Genomic DNA, 23,969 nt, shown 5'->3' with positions numbered 1-23,969 from the left:
TATAGTTAAAAATTCATACTTTTTCTACTATCAGAACAATTGTTCACTTGTATTTTGCCGAGTACATAACAATGTGTGGTCTTCCCTTAAACAGGAAAGACATAAAAATTAACATCAACATATTTCAATAATGATAAAAAATCCACAGTATGCTCATTTCAAATTAAAATACTTTAATATCAGATATACAGCATCAAAACAACACACATTGCTATCTATATTTCTTTAAACTTGCTTCAGCTAATCATATTTTTTATAAACATAATTCAAAAGATGTAATCTAACTTTCATTCTTATGGGCAACACATGGCAGCAGACCTTTACAAAACGCTCATATGTCTGGCTTTTTTCAAAAAAAAATTTTGATTTTAATTATCTCCCTCCCTTTAATAATTTTTTTCTCTCTATTTTTTGCAGGTAAAATAAATTGTTTGTGATTTAAACAAATCAGCAAAAAGAATCTCTAGTCTTAAGTGATTTCTAGGGAGGGATTTTTCAATGAAAGCTTGTGATCGTGGATGATTCACTATGAATATGTATATTCAGCATACAGTATAAGACATGTTGTAACCCTAAAGCACCCTGTTTCAACAGTGATTCATTCAACAACTGCATGAGAGATTTTTAACTGATTCAGCATGTGTGAACTGGAGCTCATTTTGTTCTTAGACAAATATTAATGTTTATTACATGTATATTGCAAAAACTGTGAAATACCTAAATGTTATTATTAACAGAATGGAATGGTGTAAATATAACTGTCAAACATTGGAATGAATCAATATAATCAATTTTTCATTGTATTTAATAATATACATAACTAAGGGATTTCATAAGTTTTTACTATTTGAATTTCCTTAGAAATTTCTAAAATATAAGAAAATAAAGATGAGAATTTTACATGTAACATTTTGACTGAATAAATAAACTGATGATACTGACATTTGACCAGAATAAACAAAAAATGAAAATAAAGTTATCTTGTGTTAATAATGAACTAAAAATGTAATGATTAAATGTAAATAAATGAAATGACTAATTTTTGCTGAATAAATGATCTGATATGCACTTAATGAAAATGAAAAAGTTTGGCACTTTGGTTTTACATAAATTGTTTGAAAGACATATTATATTTTAAGATTACCCTTGATATCAAATCTTTGATTTACACCTGAGATGTGACAAATACTGCAATGAAACTTATACAATGGTAATCAGCATTTCAAAATGTAAATTCACTGGAATCTAGCTTGTTCTGATGTAATAAAAGACTGACTTTCTTCATCCAGGAATGACGTTTCCATGACATCTACATGTACATCTTCCGAAGTCAGCATTGAATTCATACTAAGAACAGGAGATTTCAATTTTTCATGACTGATATCTTTGTTCAACTTTAAGATATTTGTAAACTGACAAGAAGTTGATGTCTGTCTTATGATATTCGGTGCCATGCTGACATGTTTAATTGCAGGTTCTTTTTTCAAGACCCTTGGTGCAAATATCTGTGTTGCTATAAGCATGTCCTTTGTTTTGGTCAATGTCACAGATTTCATTGTCAATGAATCACAGGAGTGCAAATTTGAGTTGTGGTTTTTCAGCCCATGTAATGTCTTGTAATTTTTACCACATTCACATTTATATGCCTTCTGAATGAATCTGAAAAAAGGGAAGTAATGACTTTTAAAAGACAAACTAAAACTTGATACCAATTTATTATACTTATGTTGAAATATTTACTTTGAACTGTGCATGTCAAATATTTCACTTTTTTAATTCATAACTTTTTTATGGAATATAATTTTAGCAGAATTACTACTTTATAATGAAAAATTTGTAGAAATTTAAATACCTTCACTGTTTGTATCAATGCAAATAAATCTGATATGAAAACTTAATTTGGACAAATTTGGACAAATTTGTCCATATTAAACATACCCTATATCTTTTTTATGGCCATTCCTCGCATGGTACTTCATTCCATTAATGTTTTTGTAGCTCTTTTTACAACCTGGTATAGGACAAACAATAGGTTTATCACATTCTCCTGGATTTCTGGTCAACATACTGCAATTCAACAAAAAAAAATTTAGTTAAACAATGAAGAGATAACCCAGAGATGTATCTGCAGTAAAAAAAAACTTAGCATCTCTGCGTGGTTTTCAATAAAGAAGAGTGAACTGAAATCATACAGACCAAAGGTTAAATAAACAAGATGAAAAACTATATTATACCAAAAAACAAATGCAATTACATGACAAAATACAACTAATATAACCACCTAATGTCTAATTACTGACTTTTGCACAGGCCCACATCAGCACTGCCACTACATGTACTTAATTGTCAGACCTGTGTATCTCAACTTGTTCGGCTCACTCGTGTATGTAACAACATATTTGATTTCAACGAAAGAAATCTCTGTATTACTGAAAAATTATAACACCAGGGTTTTAGATATCACAAACTAGTCAAAACATTTACTAAATTTTTATCATCGGTACAAGGACATCATTGGTAAATATACATCAACATGCAGACATCTTATACGTTCGGGTATTTCACATCTAATATTTTATGGTAATATTCTTTACAAAGCACAAAAATGTCAGCATTCACCTCAAAAGCTAACCAAACCTTTAAACAGACTTATTCGGAAAGGATATAGTTACGATACTGGTGTCAAGTCATTAAGGCTTGCATATTACAGTAATATTGATTCACTCATAGGGTCTTTACATCGGAAATAAACACATTTATTCTAAAACCAGTTATTGGCATGATATGGGTTATGTTCTTCTCATATATTTTATGATGGTATGATACTAAACCCCTTACGGGAGGGACTGTACTTGATTTTCATATGATGAAGACATAATCTTTCAATCAGTTTAATTGAGGTCTGGAGCTGGCATGTCAGTTACTGCTAGTAGTCCTTTGTTTTTTATGTATCATTGTCATTTTGCTTAGATTCTTTTGTTACCTCTCTGACTTCTGACTTGAACTTCTTTTGAACTGAGTTTTACTGTGCGTATTGCTATGTGTTTCTTTATTCTACATTGGCTAGAGGTATAGGGGGAGGGTTGAGATCTCACAAAACATGTTTAACCCCGCCGCATTTTTGCGCTTGTCCCAAGTCAGGAGCCTCTGGCCTTTGTTAGCTATATAGTCTTGTATGTTTTTTAAATTTTAGTTCATTCATATGTTTTGGAGTTTAGTGTGACGTCCATTTTCACTGAACTAAAACACAATTTTATTTAGGGGCCAGCTGAGGACCACCTCTGGGTGCGGGATTTTCTTGCTGCGTTGAAGACCCATTGGTGGTCTTCGGCTGTTGTCTGCTCTTTGGTCGGGTTGTTGTCTCTTTGACATATTCCCCATTTCCATTCTCAATTTTATCTTCCCTGTTTTTGGTGGTCAGGACCAGGACCAATGGTTTTCCAGAACTCGAATTCAAAAACTATTTCTCAAGACAAATTTTTATGTTATGAATGGACAAAAACTCTGATGATAAAGATATGTAAATAAAAGAATGATCTACAAGAAAGAAATTAACTATCATGTAATTACTGTCATAACAAAAAATATGGAATCATCTGAATAATTCCTCCATTTGTATTTTCATTCTTTTCTATTGCATAATACGACAGGATTTTCTGGACTTATGCTTTTATTAACATTGGTTCATCAATTAACAAGGTGATGATATTTCTGTATAATTTGTACCTTAGTATTAGTGGGGCAGTTAATTCCTGACTTGATGACACAGAATCATCACTTTCATACCCGTCCGTCTGCAAATCTTCTTCATCAAGTTCACTTCCTGAAACAGATTTGTCAATCTTATTTTAGTTCACAGTATTCATAAAACTTTCTTTTTTTCTGCCTTCTACCTCAGTAAGAAAATTTCATAGGCAGTTAGATTTTTAACAAGGACATGACTTACACCTTAAAATACTAATCTGTAACATGATTAAATAATCTAATTTTGGATGTAACCTGTCTTCTGATTGGCTGAAATTTTTTTTGTCTATCAATTTATAGACATAATTAGGTCATGTGAAAGTGACATCATCAATGTTTTCATGATTTACCCCTTAAAAACGGAAATTAGAATTGAATTATAAGCATGATAAGGAATGACTGTAATATTTTTTCTGTCTTTTCCAAATAACCTCAAAAATATTGTGCACACTTTTAAATAACCCGCTACACTGGTTATTTAGTGTGCACCAAATTTCTTCATTGACAGAAAAAATATAAAGGTCATTCAAAACTTTAATCAACATATTATTTATATGCAAATGTGGCAGAAGATAGAAATATTTTTTCTGCTAGAGGTCACTTTTACAATTTCTTTTTAATTCTGTTTTACTAGTCCAGTACTTTATTATCACACAGTTTATTTTCAAATTATGAACTAATATTAGAATAGAATTTATTTCAATCCATGTAAACTTATATTATGAATGCAAGTTTCAAACTAAAAACCAAAATAAACTTATAACTAACTTCTAACAGAGATGAATGTGTGTGTTTTTAAAATCTGCATTTATGAGTCATGATTTTCAACAAGATAATTGTACTAAAACAAGTAATTTAAGTCATAGTCAAACATTTTTGTTTCCTCTCACAATGCTCAGATAATACTCTGGTAGTATTGGTCTGTTAATATCTACTTACATATAGGTGTTCTAGATCTACTCCTGAGAGAGGATGATCTACTTACCCATAGGTGTACTACTCCTGAGAGAGGAGGATCTTCTTGCCTATAGGTGTACTTCTCCTGAGAGAGGAGGATATTCTTGACTATAGGTGTACTTCTCCTGAGAGAGGAGGATCTTCTTGCCTATCATGCCTATAGGTGTACTATTCCTGAGAGAGGATCTACTTACCTATTGGTGTACTACTCCTGAGAAGGATCTACATTTGTACTTACCTATAGGTGAACTACTCCTGAGAGAGGAGGATCTACTTACCTACAGGTGTACTACTGAGAAAGGAGGATCTACTTACCTATAGGTGCACTACTCCTGAGAGGAGGATCTACTTACCTATAGGTGTACTACTCCTGAGAGAGGAGGATCTACATTTGTACTTACCTATAGGTGTACTACTACTGAGAGAGGAGGATCTACATTTGTACTTACCTATAGGTGTACTACTACTGAGAGAGGAGGATCTACATTTGTATTTACCTATAGGTGTACTACTAACAGAAGAGGATTTACTTACCTATAGGTGTACTACTCCTGAGAGAGGAGGATCTACATTTGTACTTACCTATAGGTGTACTACTACTGAGAGAGGAGGATCTACATTTGTATTTACCTATAGGTGTACTACTAACAGAAGAGGATCTACTTACCTATAGGTGTACTACTCCTGAGAGAGGAGGATCTACATTTGTACTTACCTATAGGTGTACTACTCATGAGAGAGGAGGATCTACATTTGTACTTACCTATAGGTGTATTACTCCTGAGAGAGGAGGATCTACATTTGTACTTACCTATTGGTGTACTACTGAGAGAGGAGGATCTACATTTGTACTTACCTATTGGTGTACTACTGAGAGAGGAGGATCTACATTTGTACTTACCTATTGGTGTACTACTACTGAGAGAGGAGGATCTACATTTGTACTTACCTATAGGTGTACTACTCCTGAGAGAGGAGGATGGAGATACTGGTCTCACTTTGCACTTTAGATCAGCATCTGTGTAAAATCTGTCAATATACAAATATGTTTGCAAATTCTCAATAAAACAAATTGATAATTTCTATTAGAGCTATATGTAAATATATGCTATTACAAAATTACTGTTCCTTTTAGTTTTTCTTGATCTAGCCATAACCTATTCTTATCTATAACCAAAATTATGTGTTTTTTTCTACAATCCAATAAGAATTGTTTCTATTTTGATAATTTTCACGGAATGAAATATAATACGAATAGGAATACAAATACAAATTCTTTATTAAATCCAATTAAAGGGCCTATTTCTGAGCATATATATATATATGATAAAGTATATAATAATACATGTATTATCAGGGGTGGATCCAGCCATTTAAAAAAGGGGGGTTCCCAACCCAGGATAAAGGGGGGGAGGGGTTTCCAACCATGTCCCCATTCAAATGCATTGATCATCTGAATAAAAAGGGGGGTTCCAACCCCCGGAACCCTCACCCTGGATCTGCCACTGATTACATTACCAATTAAAAAAGGTTGGTTTTTCGCAACAATTGAATACAACTGGCAATGTTTCTGTTAACACTTTACTTCTGCTTTGATCTTTAATTTTTTGTACAGCCAAATTAATCAATGAATGATTGTTATTTTTTAAAAGGAACATGGATGAACTCCACAGAGAACAGTAGCTATTGTATTTATTCAATGGGGCAATTCACTTTGCAAAAATTTTAATAACCAAATGAACAGGTACTGATTCAAGGAAGGTATGATTTCCTTATAGACACATAATATGTAAGATTATGTAAGTGAAGTATTTGAGCACCTCATAATTGATTTTTCAAATGTCTTAAACATATGTTTATCTAAATATTCTATGAAACATACCTAAGTATATAACTAGGAGCTAATGATTGGGGTTGTTCTAGTTCTTGATGCTCTAATTGTGAGGGATCTGTTTCTATAAATAAAACAATAATTAATTACTGTGTAATTTTGGAAATAAGAAAAGAAAAAAATGTAAAGGATAAGAGGATGATGAAAGTTAGAGAAAGATGTTGAAGTACCAAATTATTTTCAAATACCAAATTTACAAATTTCACTATTGTAGTTAAGCTTACATACATGTAGATATGAAAAATTTAATATTTCACTGAAAAATTCTTTCCAAATGTTTCATATGGTATTTTTGCAATCTTTGGTTCACATGGTTTCATGGGAGTAGACTAAAATATGAAAATTTAATAGTTGACGGATGATGGATGGCATATTCTCCTCCATTTGAAAAGAAGAATGACACATTCAGCAACACATTTTTGGCCGTACTGAATTTTTAGCCAAGATGCTATATGAAATAATGCTAAAATGTGATCAATAAAATATTTGAAGAATTCTAGAGAATGTATATTAATTATGTTCTGGTGAAATATGAGACTATTATCTGATCAAATTGTAAATGGAAATGAATATAAACTATCATCAATATATCAATAAAGTATTAGCTTCATAAAGATTAGCAGATTTGAACAAGAAAATCCTTTTCTTGCTACCGGTACATGTATCTTTCATTGAATGCCTTGCCAGGGTACATCTACATATAGCTACATGTACATGATCAGTAAATATTTCAATTGTTTATTTGTCTCAGAATTAATTTAATTGGTAAAACAGATACAGGTCAGACATATCTGCAAATATGAAACTAAGTTTTTACACTACAATCATGACAATAAAACCGAATAATTCTCGAATGAAATGGACATACATTTATTCTGGTAAAACATAAAAGGATAACAGGAATTGCTATTGGGCATTTCTTTAAAAACAAATTAAATGCTCAGCTGGGCGCAGCTTGATACAACCGCAGAGGTTGAACCCTGAACAGTTGGGGCAAGTATGGACACAACATTAAAGCTTGATACAGCACTGAATTTGGATTGTGATTAAATATTTGACACAGCATAGGTTTCTGACACAGAATGAATGTGGTCTAAGAACTTAAGGATTTTTAATTTACCTACTTAAACCATATCATTATTATTTGCTTTTATATATAAATCAGAAATAACCAATTTAAAATGGAAAATTTTAAATAAAAAAAAAGGAAACCCCCCCCCCCAAATTTTTGAACCTCCTTATGATTCATCACCCATCCCAGCCTTCCCTTTGTGGTATGGTACTTTGCAGTACAATTTCAGAGAGATCCATACACTTACACACAAGTTATTGTCCTGAAACTAGAAAAGTGCTTGTTTTTTGCCCCTTTTTGGCCCATAATTCCTATAATTTTGAGGGAATTACCCCAAAAATCAACCCCAGCCTTCCCTTTGTGGTATGGTACCTTGCAGTACAATTTCAGAGAGATCCATACACTTGAACACAAGTTATTGTCTGGAAACTAGAAAAATGCTTGTTTTTTGGCCCCTTATTCCTAAACGTTTTGGGCAATTACCCCCAAACTCAATTCCAGCTTTCCCTTTGTGATATGGAACCTTGTAGTACAATTTCATAAAGATCCATACACTTACACACAAGTTATTGTCATGAAACTAGAAAAATGCTTGTTTTTTTCCCCTTTTTTGGCCCCTAATTCCTAAAGTTTTGAGGCAATTACCCCCAGAATCAATCCCAGCATTCCCTTTGTGATATGGAACCTTGTGGTACAATGTCAGAGAGATCCATACACTAACACACAAGTTATGTCTGGAAGTTACAAAAATGCTTATTTGTGGCCACTTATTCCTTAACTGTTGGTACCATAACCCCCAAAATCAATCCCAACCTTCCTTTTGTGGTATTGAACCTTATGGTAAAATTTCATAGAGATCCATTCACTTAAACTAAAGTTAGAGTGCGAAAACCAATGTGTCTTCGGACGACGACGACGACGCCAACGTCATACCAATATACGACCACAAAATTTTTTGCGGTCGTATAAAAATCAATAATTGAATTTTTGACAATAAATTATGTTAAAAGATTTGTTTAAATGTATAGTTATAATAGACTAAATGACGACGCCAACGTCATACCAATATACGACCACAAAATTTTTTGCGGTCGTATAAAAATCAGTAATTGAATTTTTGACAATAAATTATGTTAAAAGATTTGTTTAAATGTATAATTATAATAGACTAGTTTAAGAATAATACAAAAATTCTGTTAAAAAAAAAGTCTTTTTCTTATCAAAGACAAAGTTCTGTCAAAATTTAATTGTGACTTTTTGTCCAGCATTCAATTACTGTTGGTACTAGTCGTGAAATACATGTACATATTATGATTTATGAAAGTGTTCAAGTCAATATTAGCCATTATTTGTAAAATACAAAAAGTAAGAATATGTGGTATGATTGCCATATCTCATTGGCAATCATACCTGTACACATCTTCTTATTTTTATAACTTTCTAACAGAGACCAAATGACATAGAAGTTAGCAACTACAGGTCTATATGTTCTCTTTTCTTATAATAAGGGAAATTCTACATGGCCACAAGATGGACAATGCTATTCTATATAAAATACTTGAGTAAAAGATAAAACAGAAGCAGTGTGTTAGCTAGGATTTAAGAACAGAGGGGGACCAGTTTAAAGATGACGGACACAATAGCACAGTTTCGAGTCTGAAAAGTGACATCTCTATCATGCTTATAGATAGAAAATTGAATTAACATAATAAATATGTTTGATTTATAGTATTTTGGCGTTACAAAAACTGTTTTCCAGTGAGTGGTTAAAATGATTTTTTTGTTTGTTTCATGAGTATTTACATGTATCTCTTTCAGAAAACAAAGATGCAAAGGCATTGACTATACTTGCAGAGGGGTGCACAGAAAGTGGAAGGGAACTGGACACAAATAGAGCAGAGGGGAGTACAGAAATGACAGGGGGAGCCTGCTCCCTATATTTTGGGCTAGCTGGGACACTGAGAAGATTATAGATTCTTCAAACTTTCTATTTTCAGCTGCATTAGATTTTAATCAAACTGTTGAAAATACAGGAAATAATTGATTGCTTAAAAAAACACTTTTATTACATGTAGTTCTCCTCCCCTGTTTACATGTAAATGTATGTGATTTGATTTTTGATTTTTGGTGTTTTTACGCCACTTTTAAGCACCGCTTTTGGGCTATTTCGTGGCGGCCAGTTTTTATTGGTGGAGGAAGCCGGAGTGCACGGAGAAAACCACCGACCTTCGATAGGAAAACTGACAATCCTAGTCAATTAAGATTGGAGTCGAGTGCACCTGCACGAGCGGGGTTCGAACTCACAACCTCAGTGTTGACTGGCTAGTGATTGCAGTAGTAACTACTTAGACCACTCGCCCACCGAGGTCCTTAAATGTATGTGATTGGTATGCTGATGTTTTAGTGATTAAATTTTAATACCTAAATGTAGACCTAGCATACTCTCATTGGCAATCATGCCACATCTCCTTATTTTTATATTGACAATAAATGTAATAGATAAAATGGCACATATTTTTTTACCTTTAAAAATCATATATTTTACAGAAAAGTTATGATTTATAAATGTTGAAATAATCAATGTCAATTATATTTATCTTAAGTATGCATTACCAGAGACATATTTAGTATACATGTCTCTCAGGCATTACCAATTTCAAGTTTTTGGTGAATAAGTTAACCTGAGGTTAACTGGCATATTTAAATGACGTTATTGAACAATTGACTCTTATAGTGACAAAATAAGCATTGTGATATTGGTAATGTACAGGAAAATGTGTAACAGCCACTATGTTCCGTCAGTTACTTTGTTCTGGCGGAACTTTTCAACTAGCTATTTCGTTATGATGGAACTTTCCAACTAGTTGTTTTATTCCGAGTGCAGTCGAAAAGTTCCGGAAAAAAGTAGCTAGTTCAAAAGTCCCGGAACAATGTAGCTAGTTGAATAGTTCTGGCAGAACAGAACAACTAGTTACATCATTCCGAATATACCATATTTCATCCTTTTTGTAGAAAGAGGGGGAAGAATGAGTATCAGTATATATAAGAGCAAATCATTAATTTACAAGAATACCCAACACACTGAAAGGGGTTTCTTTGGGGACAAATATGCAAAATTTAAGTTGTATTTCATAGCTCACATAAAACGGAATAAGTTGCATTATCATGCAAATTTAGTATCCATAGTACCCTCAAGAGAGGGAAGAATACCCCCCTCCTCATGTGGTTCTTTGCATCAATTCTCCAAATGGAACTTTGTGACTGGTTGATAAGTTCCTTTTGACTTTAGTAATCAGTATCTTGGTTTCCCTTTGAAATGTTCAAATATAATATGTTGCACTTTTACTTTGCATCAATTCTCCAAATGGAAACTTTCTGCATGGTTGATAAATTCCGTTGGAACTTTTGGGCTAGTTTTTTAGTTCGGGTTTTGACTAATTTGACAAAAAGGAACTTTCTAACTAGTTGATGTGTTCCCTTGGAACTTTTCAACTAGTCACTTTGTTCCGGTGGAACTTTTAAACCAGAGGAAGAACAAAGTAACTAGTTAATAAGTTCCTCCGGAACTTTTCGGCTAGTTAGTTCTTTCCAACGTCGGAACAAAAGAGCATTTACAAATGCACATATGTGATAGTACACATATGTGATAGTAGTCTATATAACTATGTGGTAATAAGTGAGAGTCTTGGTGGGGTTTACAGAATAGATAATATTGGGATAAAAAAATTAGAATGGAGAAAAACAGGCCAAAATAATAAAGAATAATGGGGTCACGGGTGTTAAAATATAAAAAAAATAGAGAATAATGGGCAAAAGATATAAAAAAAAAAAGGAGAAAAATGGCGTAGAAAAATTAATACAGAATAATTGAGGGATACACCTGACCCTCGTAAATGAGCTAATCCATGGATATACACCTTATCGCTATTTAGTCCAATCTGGAAAAAACAGTCATTTAGACAACTTCCTGTTTGGGTCAACAGGCCCTGAACAGGTAAACAACAAAGGTCATCAGTAACATGCTGAGGGAGGGAAAAATTTAGAAAGCAAACAATACAAAACTTTGATAGATTATGATCCACTTTTTCGAAAGTCAAATTATAGTCAAATAAATGTGGATAGTGTCCACATGTGGACACAGATGATGCCCCCGCTTGCATATCATATAGTTATAAAGGGACATAACTGAAGAACGGTAAAAGTGACGCTACCCAAATTTGAACTTGATCTGAGTTTTGTGGTAATAAGCATTGTGTGTAAGTCTCATAACATTTGGTTGAGGCTAACTTAAGTAGAGAACAGAAACTAAAAATTCAGCAATTTTTCTATTTGTAAACACGCATAACTCTAGAACAGTTGTGTATAAGTTTTACAACATTTGGTTGAGACAAACTAATAAATTCAGCAATTTTTATGTTTATAAAGGGACATAACTCTAGAATGGTAAAAGTGTTGCCACCTAATTTCGTACTTAATCTGTATTACCGGTATGTAGTAATAAGCATTGTGTATAAGTTTCATAACATTTGGTTGAGGCAAACTAAAGTTAGAAAACGGAAACAAAAAATTTGTACTTGATCTTAGTTTTGTGGTAATGAATATTGTGTACAGGTTTCATGTTTGGCTGGAGAAAACTTCAGTTACAGAATGGAAACTAAAAATTTTGCAATCTTTCGATTTATAAAGGGGCATAACTCAATAATGGTTAACGTGACACTACCCAAATTCAACTTGATCTGTGTTTTGTCAGTAGAAGTCAAAATTAAACATTGCATTGTATAAAGCATTGATTGTAGTTGATTCAACTATAATCATGGTCAAAGGAAGATAACGCCAATTCAAAAAATATATTATAAACTTGATATTTAGAAGAAAATAAAAATTTTGCAATTTTTCCATTTATAAAGGGACATAACTCTAGAACAGTTAAAGTGATGCCACCAAAATTCATACTTGATCTGTGTTTTGTGGTAATAAGCATTGTGTATCAGTTTCATAACATTTGGTTGAGGCAAACTAAAGTTAGAGAACGGAAACTAAAAATTTTGCAATTTTTCCTTTTAGAAAGGGGCATAACTCTAGATCGGTTAAAGTGACGCCACCAAAATTCAAACTTGATCTGTGTTTTGTGGTAATAAGCATTGTGTATAAGTTTCATAACATTTGGTTAAGGCAAACTTAAGTTAGAGAACGGAAACTAAAAATTTTGCAATTTTTCTTTTTATAAAGGGCACAACTCTAGATTGGTTGAAGTGATGCCACCAAAATTCAAACTTGATCTGTGTTTTGTGGTAATAAGCATTGTGTATAAGTTTCATAACATTTGGTTGAGGCAAACTTAAGTTAAAGAACGGAAACTAAATATTTTGCAATATTTCCTTTTATAAAGGGGCATAACTCTAGATCGGTTAGAGTGACGCCACCAAAATTCAAACTTGATCTGTGTTTTGTGGTAATAAGCATTGTGTATAAGTTTCATATCATTTGGTTGAGGCAAACTCAAGTTAGAGAACGGAAACCAATTTCCGGATGTAAGGACGGACGTACATACAGACGGACAAGGGTAAAACTTAATGCCCCCTCTGCTAAGGCGGGGGCATAAAAATATTTTGTTTGAACATGTTGAAGTATTTTCGATGTTTTAAACAGATCTCATTAAAAAGTATCATGCATGATGGCATTGATGCATTGTTTAAACAGGGCCCAAGATAGCTTCAACTGGATGAAAAAGTTGTGTAATTTTAGAACTTATCCGGAATGGAATAAATAGCGATTAGGTGTATACAATGACAATGTATACCTGGAAGATGCATGTAAGATCGTTGTGGGGCTCATACATGTATGGAAGGATCTGATTTCAACGTTTTATTTCCTTTTAATGTACCAAAAAGGCTATTTATTCAACGTCCCTGCAGTCTGGTAAATGTTATAGATTAACATGATCAGATGTCATGCCTTCGAATAGACTGTAACTTCAGTGTAACACAGTTTCATTGCACTGATCAGCTGATAGTAGTGGGGATTTCCAGATTTAGAGTGACGTCACTGACATTTTCCCGCACTTCCAAGGTGTAAACAAATACCCGTGAAAAGCGTCTCGACATATTTTATATAGATCATGCATAAAAAACGAAGAACAACAATATACCAATATGCGTGTCTTCTATATGGCGAATCAAGTCTCCTAACGACTGGAATTCCAGTCCACAGCCCAAATATTTACACTCGTTAATCAGGAAGACCGCCATCTGCGCAGTAGAGTAAAAATGTGATCGGTTGACCTTTCATCTAATTTGCATAATCCGAAAATATCCGAATATTTCTTACCATTAACGATAAAATTATTGAAAAACGATTTTCTAACTAAAACCAAAGCAAAATATGGCTAACAAAAACCGCCCTAACACCAATAAATAATGAAAAAAGTGTAGTTTACCGGAAATAGCAAGGAGCATGCGCAATGGTAACCTCCTCTGCCGGACGACGGGTAAGCTATTGTAGAAATCTCACTGCTTATTGAATCTCTTTCATCCTGTTTATGACAGCGCTTTAAATTTTCAAGTTGATAATTTATTAGAGGAAAAACATATTTTTAATTCTATATAGCATTGTTTTACAGTTGCAAAAATCGTACTTCATTTACCTAGCGATACTTAAATTTGACATTGAAATATACCGGTAATTTTTTTGCAGATACATATATAGGTAAACAGCCGAACAACAAACATGTACTGTACAAAGTTGATGACACCGGCCAGTAGATGCATGGTATGTTTTAATATGCTAAGTAGGGAATGAATCAAATATGAATGCAAGGAAATATTGTGGTCATTTGTGTATATTTTCATGTTTTAACAAGCGTTTATACAAGTTTATGGCTGCAACTGAACCAGTTTTATTTGGGAGTTTGATTTAAATTTGCCAGTGTAAGGTTTGATTTTACAAATCAAGAGCAACATTTAGTGAATTTTAAACTTCTTAAACAACTACGAATTTATCATAAAATCAACATGGGAGTTTAGAAAAAAGGTATATTTATAATGTCATTGTGGCGACCTTTGACCTGTCATTTCCAAAAATGAATTGATTACTGTTATAAATGAGCATATTTCAAAGTTGTATATTATGCAAAAATGTTTGATAAGTCTTGCAATTAAATCCCTTAATAAATAGTGGGAAACTTCAGATTTTCCATAGACTTATCACTATCAATGATGCATTTGTCCTTCAAGGACATTGAATTCAGAGGTGCACACAAATTATAAACAAGATTAGTGTGGTACATTAGAAGATTAGCACCCATGGCTAAATTACTGAAGACCTAAAATTCATTAAAAAAGCTCTTCAAATTTTCAAGGTTGTTGTGAAGGTCTCCTTGGCCAAACCAAATTCTTTTGTTTATTGCAGATATTTTATAATTCAATACTTTTAATTGATGTACTTGAAGGCTTAAAATATATATATTTGATTCCTGTCTCTTGGCAGAAAAATAAATGGGGGAAGGTACATGTATGAAGGTAGTTTTTTTTTATTTTACATGACAATACAGAGAAATGTACTGTAAAAGTGTACAACTATAAATGTGTTTTGAGTAGGAATAAAAATTAAGGGTAGGTAGTGAGGCAAGAAACACGATTATTTTTTTAAGATGGAGCACTCAGCATTGAAATCTGTTCTTGTGTTATATTCATTTGTTTATGAATTCATACTAAATTTTGATTTGCAGTAATCCTATCTAGAACAATGTCTTCAAAGTCTGATAAGATATTATAGTGTGAAACTTTTCATTTTACAGGTTGCAGGTCGCGTTTTAGCCAGACCTTTAAGCAGTGCAGCCGTTTCACAAAACCAGGAGGTATGTTGTTAAATGTAGATGCATATATATGTATATCTGGTGACTGAACTATTTTATTTGTGGATTACCTTGAACAAAAAATATAAAAGATTTGGGATATACATCAATGAGAGGTAACCAAATGTCATAAATAACCCAAGACATTCAGAGGGTGACATAGTTTTCATCAATATACTTATCACTTGATATGTCTTTTCCTGATTAAGAATGCTTTTTTTGTTTAGATGTGATGTCTTTTGTCATAACTTTGACTATTACCAAGTTTCATGAAAATTTGCAGAATTGTACACTACAGGAAGGGAAACTACAACCAATAATTTAGTAGCCACCTGGGTCCCTATCTTAAAATATATATGGACCCATGGTCATGGTTGAAAAAACTGAAATATCTTGTCTGGGACTAATATCATGACTGGATTTGACATTTCTAGTAGTAGTAAACATTATCTTTATTTTTAGCTCACCTGGCCCATAGGCCAATTCAAATCTGATTTGATTTATATTTTGGGGTTTTACTACCTAATATGTCCTAACTTGTGACCTACAACCAATTTAACAATAATTTCTAATATGCTCAACAGATATTGTCAAAATTGGAACACTAAATCGTTGATGTATTGTAAATTCACCTTATCGCTATTTATTCCAATCCCGATAAGTTCTGAAATTACACAACTTTTTCAACCAGTTCAAGCTATCTGGGACCCTGTTTAAACAATTATTGTGCATAAAACTTCTTAAAACCACCGTAAACACTTCAAAGCATTTTTATTACTTGAATTTGTGTTTAAAAAAGTGGATCATAATCTATCAAAGTTTCAAACTGTTCTCTTTCTAAACTTTTTTCTCCCTCAGCTCCTTACTGATGACCTTTGTTTTTGCAACCTTTGACCCAAACAGAAAGTTGACTAAGTGACTGTTTTCTGGATTGGACTAAATAGCCATAAGGTGTATATCACCTGAATATCCCAATTTACTATATTCCTTTGGCAATATTTCCATGAGTTAACATGGGTTTTGATCAATTTGTCCGCATAGTTTGATAAAATAACTTGGTGGATATAACAATTGATTATATTGTGTCCATGAAAGATTTTGAAGAAATTCTCATAAAAACCATAGCTCAAACAAGGGTTGGTCAGAAAAAGATGGTAACCAGCTTCCTGTTGTTCCATAATTAGTTGTTGTCGTAGTCTCCATGGTTTGGGATTACCTAAAATGTTGACTTTATAGCAAACAAACAAAAAATTATTTTCTTAACTTTTAAATTACCACTTGCTGTTCCTTATTTATTATATGGGGAATCTCTAGTTTTATGACTTATTCCTAACCTTATGTTACTTTTCGTTTGCTCTTGACTATCAAAAGAACCAACTTAGTTATAAAGCATGTTAAAAAATTCATCTAACAATTTTATTTGAAGGTTTAAGCCAGTGTTTAACTTAGTTTGTATAACAGTTGTAATGTTCATCTTTTATTTGTTATGCCCCCACCATAGTGGAGGGGGGCATAAGTTTTACCCTGGTCCCTCTACGTCCGTCCCAAAATTGGTTTCTGTTCTCCAACTTTAGTTTGCCTCAACCAAATACTATGAAACTTATACACAATGCTAATTACCACAAAACACAGATCAAGTTTGAATTTGGGTGGCGTCACTTTTACCGTTCTAGAGTTATGTCCCTTTACAAATGGAAAAATTGCTGAATTTTTCATTTCCATTCTCTAACTTAAGTTTGCCTCAACCAAATGTTGTGAAACTTATACTCCATGCTTATTACCACAAAACTCAGATTAAGATCAAATTTGGGTTGCGTCACTTTTACTGTTCTTGAGTTGTGTCCCTTTATAATGTTATATGCAAGCGGGGGAATCATCTGTGTCTCATGGACACATTCCCCATTTATTTTAGTTTATTTCTTTCTTACTGTTTATTTTATTTTACAGGTAGCCCCAAGGAGTAGTCTATCTGCCTATAGTGGTTTGTCTGGTCAAAGTATTGTTCCAGTGAACTCAAATTTTTCACCAATTATTAATCAGGTAATTATATGTGTTAGGTAGTAACTTGTACAAAAACGTCTTGTTTAGTTAGGAATTTATTTTAAGAGTGGTGTACATGTACATTTTACCCTTTAACAAGAAGTTTTCAACATCAACAATGTGAAATCTTATGATTAGGTCAAATTAAGGGGAGCCTCTGATGGGAGGATAATGATATTTGGTATGTGTTTGTATTTAGCATCTGCACATCTCATTTCCATGAAGATTATTTTGCTCCACCCTCAGTCATTATCTATTGACTGAAATTTTTTTTTTAATAGTTAACATGGTTTGTGATTAGGTCAGATTAAGGAGAACCTCAAATTGTAAGTCTGATATTTGTGTGGCAGTTTCATTAGCGCATCTCATATCCATGTTGATTATTTTGCCCCCACCCATCATTCAGGGGCTATTGACTTTGGATGTTTTTTTTTATTTTACATGTTGGTTTGCTTAAAGGTTAGGTCAAAATGAAGCACTAATGGTATAAAGTCAGTGATATTTGGATTACAGTTGAATTGACATTTGCACTTCTCATTTCAATGGAGATTTTATGGCCCAGCCACTCAATCATGGATCATTGATTTTAAAATGTTTACATGTTAGTTTGTGTTTAGGAACCACTTATTACAAGTCAATGATTTTGTCATGTTTCATTTCAGTCTGAGATTTGCCCCTCACCCTTTATTCATGGTTGATTGGCTTTGAATGATTTGCATAGTTTACACATTAAAGTATTGCCATTTAATTTCAACACTTCCACTTACATGTTACAAAAATTTGGGTTAGTAAGCAAACAGTTTTAGTTTTCCAATTTTTATTGACCAATTAAACGAGTGAAAGAGTCTTGACTTTCTAGTGCTTTTTCAGAAATGACAAAACAATCTGTAGGGTTGATAATGTTAGCAGAAACATAAGTATTTTTTTAGGCCTAATTGAGTTAATTCTTTGTGGTGGTCACAAAATAAATTTATCCAGTAACTCCCAAGTCCTTAAATTTATTTGAAAATGGAACAACAGTATTTTTCAAAAAGTGAAAATGTTTTGCAAGAATTTATGTAACTATGAATTAATGTGTTTTTGAATTTCAATTTCAGATTAGAAATTTCCAAACTAGTGCATCACGAAAAGATATTGATCAGGCTGCCAAATATATAGGTGCTGGAGCTGCCACAGTAGGAGCAGCAGGCTCAGGTAATAATTGTATTTTGTAGTTTTAATAGGTGATTTAAGTTTAAAATTCTGAATCTTAGTGCACTATCTTAAAGATGAAAACATGTATGTTTGAGCTCTGTAATTTGGATTATCATGTAGACTATTAGAATATTGTTTAAGAATTATTACAATAAAAATCACAAGCATCTTAAAAATATTTAGGTGAATAAATGGTCAAATTCTCAAAAAGGCAGGTTTGGGCTCTGTAATTTGGATTATCATGTAGACTTTTAGAATGTTGATTAAGAAACAAGTCATGTTGACTATTGAAATATGGTCTAAGAATTGTTATGAAAATCACAAGCATCTGAAAAATATTGAGGTGGATAATTGGTCAAATTCTCAGTTTAACATTACATTACATTCAAATTAATGCTAGACAGATTTTTATGAAGCCTTGCACAGTTGTAGAACATTACCTGAGGATGCACATTTTTGAATATAATCTTGGTCCAACATGGTGATGGGGAGATAATCAAGTTTATTTAACTCTAATATACTAATAGTATTGAAGGATGAGGGGGGAGGGGTATTCTTCTGTGAATCGAGTCGCAGGGTTAATTTTTCACTACAGTAGAAGTTGATATCTTCCACTGTACATTTTTATGCCCCCGTCGTAGTGGAGAGGGCATTAAGTCTTGCCCTTGTCCGTCCGTACGTCCAAAAATTGGTTTCTGTTCTCTAACTTGAGTTTGCCTCAACCAAATGTTATGAAACTTATACACAATGCTTATTACCACAAAATACAGATCAAGTTTGAATTTTGGTAGCGTCACTCTAACTGATCTAAACTTGTGACCCTTTATAAATGGAAAAATTACAAAATTTTTAGTTTCCTTTCTCTACCTTAAGTTGCCTCAACCAAATGTTATGAAACCTTTACACAATACTTATTACCACAAAACTTAGATCAAGTACAAATTTGGGTAGCATCACTTTTATTGTTCTTGAGTTATGTCCCTTTATAATGTATGCAAGCAGGGGCATCATCTGTGTCGATGGGGACACATTCTCCATTTATTTTTTATTGATTTCAAAATTGAAAAAAGCCAATGCAATTAGGGTTATTCCAGAAAAAGGTGTCTCCTGGGGTAGAATGTCCATGAAATTCAGGGGTACTACCAACACATTAAAACTAAGGTGCAATATTTGTTTCACATTGAAAATTTTGAACTTTCACCCCCCACCAACATAATGATTATATTAATGGCACTCTGCCCCCTAGTGACACTTTTTTTTCAGGAATAGCCCTTATTCATTTGATGCCAAGTATGATTGTAATGAATACATAAATATTTTTTTTATTTCAGGGGCAGGAATTGGAAATGTATTTGGAGCATTGGTAGTAGGATATGCAAGAAACCCATCACTGAAACAGGCATTGTTTTCCTATGCTATTTTAGGATTTGCTTTGTCTGAAGCTATGGGACTTTTCTGTATTATGGTAGCCTTCATGATCTTATTTGCTCTTTAATGTAGACTTTGGCATAAGAGTGTTTGTTGATATAAAAAAAAAATAGATTGAAAAAATATTGTTGAGTGCTATCATTGATCTTTTGATCAAAACATCATGTACAAATGTACAAGGAGACCAATTGCCACTCAGTGGAACAAGTTTTGTAAATTATTAAATCTTAAAACTTATTTTGATATTTTGTTAGTGGTTGTACTTAAATAAACTGTCAGGGATTTTGTAGTCATCAGCAGAAATGTTTTGGTCATTTGAATACTTTTATTGCCTGAATCGAGTCCTATTGAGACTGATATTGCATTTATGATGACAAAACTTTGTCATGAATTTCATAGATTTTATCCTTCAGTCTCTGGGTATATAACTTGTAACTGCCAGTAATTACCCTGTCCCATCACAAATTTTCTCTAATGAAAGTTTTTGTGTTGAAATCTAAATCCAAGCTTCAAAAATTGTCTTTCATATACATTAACCTAGTGCTGTTTGATGTCCTTATTTATAGTATAAGACAAAGCCGTCATTACAGAAGAAAAATCAATATTTGAAATCACTCAATATTCTATTTTCTGTCTTTTTGCATATGTGCATTAACCCTTAATACCAGTTTAATCCATATAATCTTGTACATTGTATGTTTCCATGCCAACTGGTGTCAAGATTTTTGGAAGCATACTATTTTTTGTGAATTTATATCCATTACCAAAAAAAATCTAATGGCAATGATAGAAGTCTCTGTCTGTTTCATCTGTCTCTATGATTTGGTTTCTCCTAGGATATTAAGCTTAGAGAAGATCCTGTATATGAACATTGATATTACCGGTAATAAAAGATGATGATGATTATAAATTAGTGAGTCAGCGATTCAACAACAAAAATAACCTAACAACATCTAGATGGCAACAGTCTTCAAAAATAGATGTGTTTATAAAACAAGTCGAGCTCTAAGCCCTAAGTCTATAAATGAAGGGAATACATTAAACAAACTATCAAATGATGTTTTACTCGCAAATGTTTATGCATGGGTAAAAGTCTTTATTGTCTGGAGTATCGGTTAATGTGTGAAAAATTAAATTCCTATTAAACATGACTAATTTTGAATTATGAAAATTGCATTATTTTCAATTGAAAAGGTATTGGATTGGAAACCAGAAATTCTAAATCTGCTATGTTCACAAGGTTTAAACACTCTCTAATTAGTTGACTTTAGGTTTGCACTCTTGTCGGTTGGTTCATCTGTCAGTCCTCAAATCAGTTATCCACACTTTTTTTCTTCGTGTTTGAAGATATTGATTTGATATTTGGTGTATTGTTTTATCATGACAAGTTACAGATCAAGTTTGAATTTTGTTCCGGTCTGACGATTTTGTACATAGTTATGGTCCTTGAACTTAGAAAATTCGCTCAAATAATCAGTTTTCCTCACTTTTTTTCGTCATGCTTGAAAGTTTTATCGTGACAAGTTTCAGATCAAATTCGAATTTTGGTCTGGTCTAATGATTTTGTTCAGAGTTATGGTCCTTGGACTTAGAAAAATCACTCAAATAATCCGTTTTCGTCATGCTTGAAGATCTTGATTTGATAATTGGTATATAGTTTTATGACAAGTTACAGATCAAGTTCTGGTCTGATGATTTGTGCAGAATTGTGGTCCTTGGACTTAAAATAATTCACTCAAATAATCAATTTTTGCACATTTTTTTCCGTCATGCTTGAAGATATTGACTTGATATTTGTTATATAGTTTACATCATGACAAGTTATAGATCAAGTTAGCATTTTGTTCCAGTACCAGTTCCAGTACAATGCATTTTTAACCGGTAGGGGACTAAGTATTGCTAGGCAATACTCACAGAATGCTTCTTGTCAATATTTCTGTGTTGTGTCATCCAAACTGAAAATCAAGAAATGCAAACTTTAATCTCAAATGAAGTTATGCATTGTACATGAACAGTCATGGTAAACGTTTTTGAGGCCCTACCCAATAGTTCATGGTCCCAGTGACTTTGAATCAATTAGCAATGTTGCTGTCCATCAGATTGTCTTTTTATATGACTGCAAAAAATTTGCGTTCGTATATTGCTATCATGTCGTGGTCCAAAGACATTTGTTTTCTGAACAATAACTTTAGTATATATGAATGGATCTTTATGAAATTTAACCGCAAGGTTCAATAGCACAAAAGGAAGGTTGGGATTGATTTTTGTCGAGCCTTCGACTTTAGTCGAAAAAGCGAGACATAGCGATCCTACATTCCGTCGGCGTCGTCGTCGTCGTCGTAGTCGTCGGCGGCGTCCACAAATATTCACTCTGTGGTTAAAGTTTTTGAAATTTTAATAACTTTCTTAAACTATCCTGGATTTCTACCAGACTTGGACAGAAGCTTGTTTATGATCATAAGATAGTATCCAGAAGTAAATTTTGTAAAAATAAAATTCCATTTTTTCCGTATTTTACTTATAAATGAACTTAGTTTTTCTGCCGGGAAATATTACATTCACTCTGTGGTTAAAGTTTTTAAAATTTTAATAACTTTCTTAAACTATCCTGGGTTTGTACCAAACTTGGACGGAAGCTTGTTCATGATCATAAGATAGTATCTAGAAGTAAATTTTGTAAAAAAATAAATTCATTTTTTCCTTATTTTACTTTTAAATGGACTTATATTTTCTGCCAGGAAACAACACATTCAATCTGTGGTTAAAGTTTTTAAAATTTTAATAACTTTCTTATACTAATTTGGATTTGTAACAAACTTGGACAGAAGCTTGTTTATGATTAAAAGCTAGTATCTAGAAGGAAATTTTGTAAAAAAATAAATCCATTTTTTCCGTATTTTACTTTTAAATGGACTTAGATTTTCTGCCAGGAAACAACATATTCACTCTGTGGTTAAAGTTTTTATAAAATTTTAATAACTTTCTTATACTATTTTGGATTTGTACCAAACTTTGACAGAAGCTTCTTTATGATCAAATGCTAGTATCTAGAAGGAAATTTTGTTTTCCTCCAGTTAACATTACATTCAGTCTGCAGTTAAAGTTTTTAAACATTTATTAGATTCATAAACTATCCTGGATTTTTACCAAACTTGGACAGTAGCTTCTTAAAATCAAAAGATAGTATCAAGAGGAATATTTTTATTGATTTACTTCCTCATTTTTGTTGAGCCTGCGATTAACAGAAAAAGTAGGCGAGACACTGGGTTCCGCGGAACCCTTACGAATTTTTGGTGTTATGGTCCAAACTAATTAGGAATGAATGGCCAAAAAAAGCATTTTCTAGTTTCTGGACAATAACTTGTGTATAAGTGTATTGATCTCAATGAAATTGTACCACAAGGTTCCATACCACAAAGGGAAGGTTGGGATTGACTTTGGGGGGTATGGCCCAAATCTTTCAGGAATTATGGGAACAACAAGGGTTTTTCTGGTTTATGGACAATTACTTAGTAAGTATTAGTCTTTGGAAGTCTTGAAATGTTTGAAGTTTTTATACGACCGCAAACATTTTTTTGCGTCGTATAATGCTATGGTGTCGTCGGCGTCGTCCGAAGACACATTTGGTTTCCAGACAATAACTTTAAAGTGAATGGATCTCTTAAGAAATTTTACCAGAAGGTTCAATACCACAAAGGTAGGTTGGGATTGATTTTGGGGGTTATGGTACCAACAGTTTAGGAATTAAGGGCCAAAAACAAGCATTTTTGTAGTTTCCGGACAATAACTTG

General features: G+C 32.8%; 2 protein-coding genes across 3 annotated transcripts; one reads left to right on the top strand and one right to left on the bottom strand.

The window, feature by feature from the left end:
* Nucleotides 1-358: 358 nt before the first annotated feature.
* Nucleotides 359-14,007, bottom strand: LOC127728129 (juxtaposed with another zinc finger protein 1-like). Of its 2 annotated transcripts, none has more exons than XM_052235369.1 (6): nt 13,813-14,007; nt 6,584-6,656; nt 5,651-5,730; nt 3,727-3,823; nt 1,939-2,067; nt 359-1,659 (listed from the first exon to the last, which is right to left on the bottom strand). In XM_052235369.1, the coding sequence occupies exons 1-6, from the start codon at nt 13,910-13,912 to the stop codon at nt 1,236-1,238; spliced, it is 903 nt and encodes a 300-aa protein (XP_052091329.1). In that variant the 5' UTR covers nt 13,913-14,007; the 3' UTR covers nt 359-1,235. The 2 variants fall into 2 exon arrangements, with proteins under 2 accessions (XP_052091329.1, XP_052091330.1); XM_052235370.1 differs by lacking the exon at nt 13,813-14,007 and adding an exon at nt 13,465-13,804.
* A 53-nt stretch (nt 14,008-14,060) lies between these two features.
* LOC127728152 (ATP synthase lipid-binding protein, mitochondrial-like) lies at nt 14,061-20,415 on the top strand. The gene is made up of 6 exons (XM_052235402.1): nt 14,061-14,151; nt 14,358-14,432; nt 15,460-15,519; nt 17,464-17,556; nt 18,654-18,750; nt 20,082-20,415. Exons 2-6 carry the CDS (start codon nt 14,391-14,393, stop codon nt 20,243-20,245), a joined length of 456 nt encoding a protein of 151 aa, XP_052091362.1. The 5' UTR covers nt 14,061-14,151; nt 14,358-14,390; the 3' UTR covers nt 20,246-20,415.
* The last annotated feature ends 3,554 nt before the right edge of the window (nt 20,416-23,969 follow it).

Source organism: Mytilus californianus, unplaced genomic scaffold, assembly GCF_021869535.1.
Source record: "Mytilus californianus isolate M0D057914Y unplaced genomic scaffold, xbMytCali1.0.p SCAF_2, whole genome shotgun sequence".
Lineage (NCBI taxonomy): Eukaryota > Metazoa > Mollusca > Bivalvia > Mytilida > Mytilidae > Mytilus > Mytilus californianus.
This window is presented reverse-complemented; position numbering and strand designations above follow the sequence as displayed.

Excerpts from the sequence above, each read along its gene's own strand:
- LOC127728129 (XM_052235369.1), bottom strand. The coding sequence starts at position 13,912 with ATGGCGGTCTTCCTGATTAACGAGTGTAAATATTTGGGCTGTGGACTG. Across the intron at positions 5,731-6,583 it reads GCTCCTAGTTATATACTTAG|ATTTTACACAGATGCTGATC; the intron begins GTATGTTTCATA and ends GTATATTGACAG. Across the intron at positions 3,824-5,650 it reads CAGGAGTAGTACACCTATAG|GAAGTGAACTTGATGAAGAA; the intron begins GTAAGTACAAAT and ends AATCTGTTTCAG.
- LOC127728152 (XM_052235402.1), top strand. The coding sequence starts at position 14,391 with ATGTACTGTACAAAGTTGATGACACCGGCCAGTAGATGCATG. Across the intron at positions 14,433-15,459 it reads CACCGGCCAGTAGATGCATG|GTTGCAGGTCGCGTTTTAGC; the intron begins GTATGTTTTAAT and ends TTCATTTTACAG. Across the intron at positions 18,751-20,081 it reads AGTAGGAGCAGCAGGCTCAG|GGGCAGGAATTGGAAATGTA; the intron begins GTAATAATTGTA and ends TTTTTATTTCAG.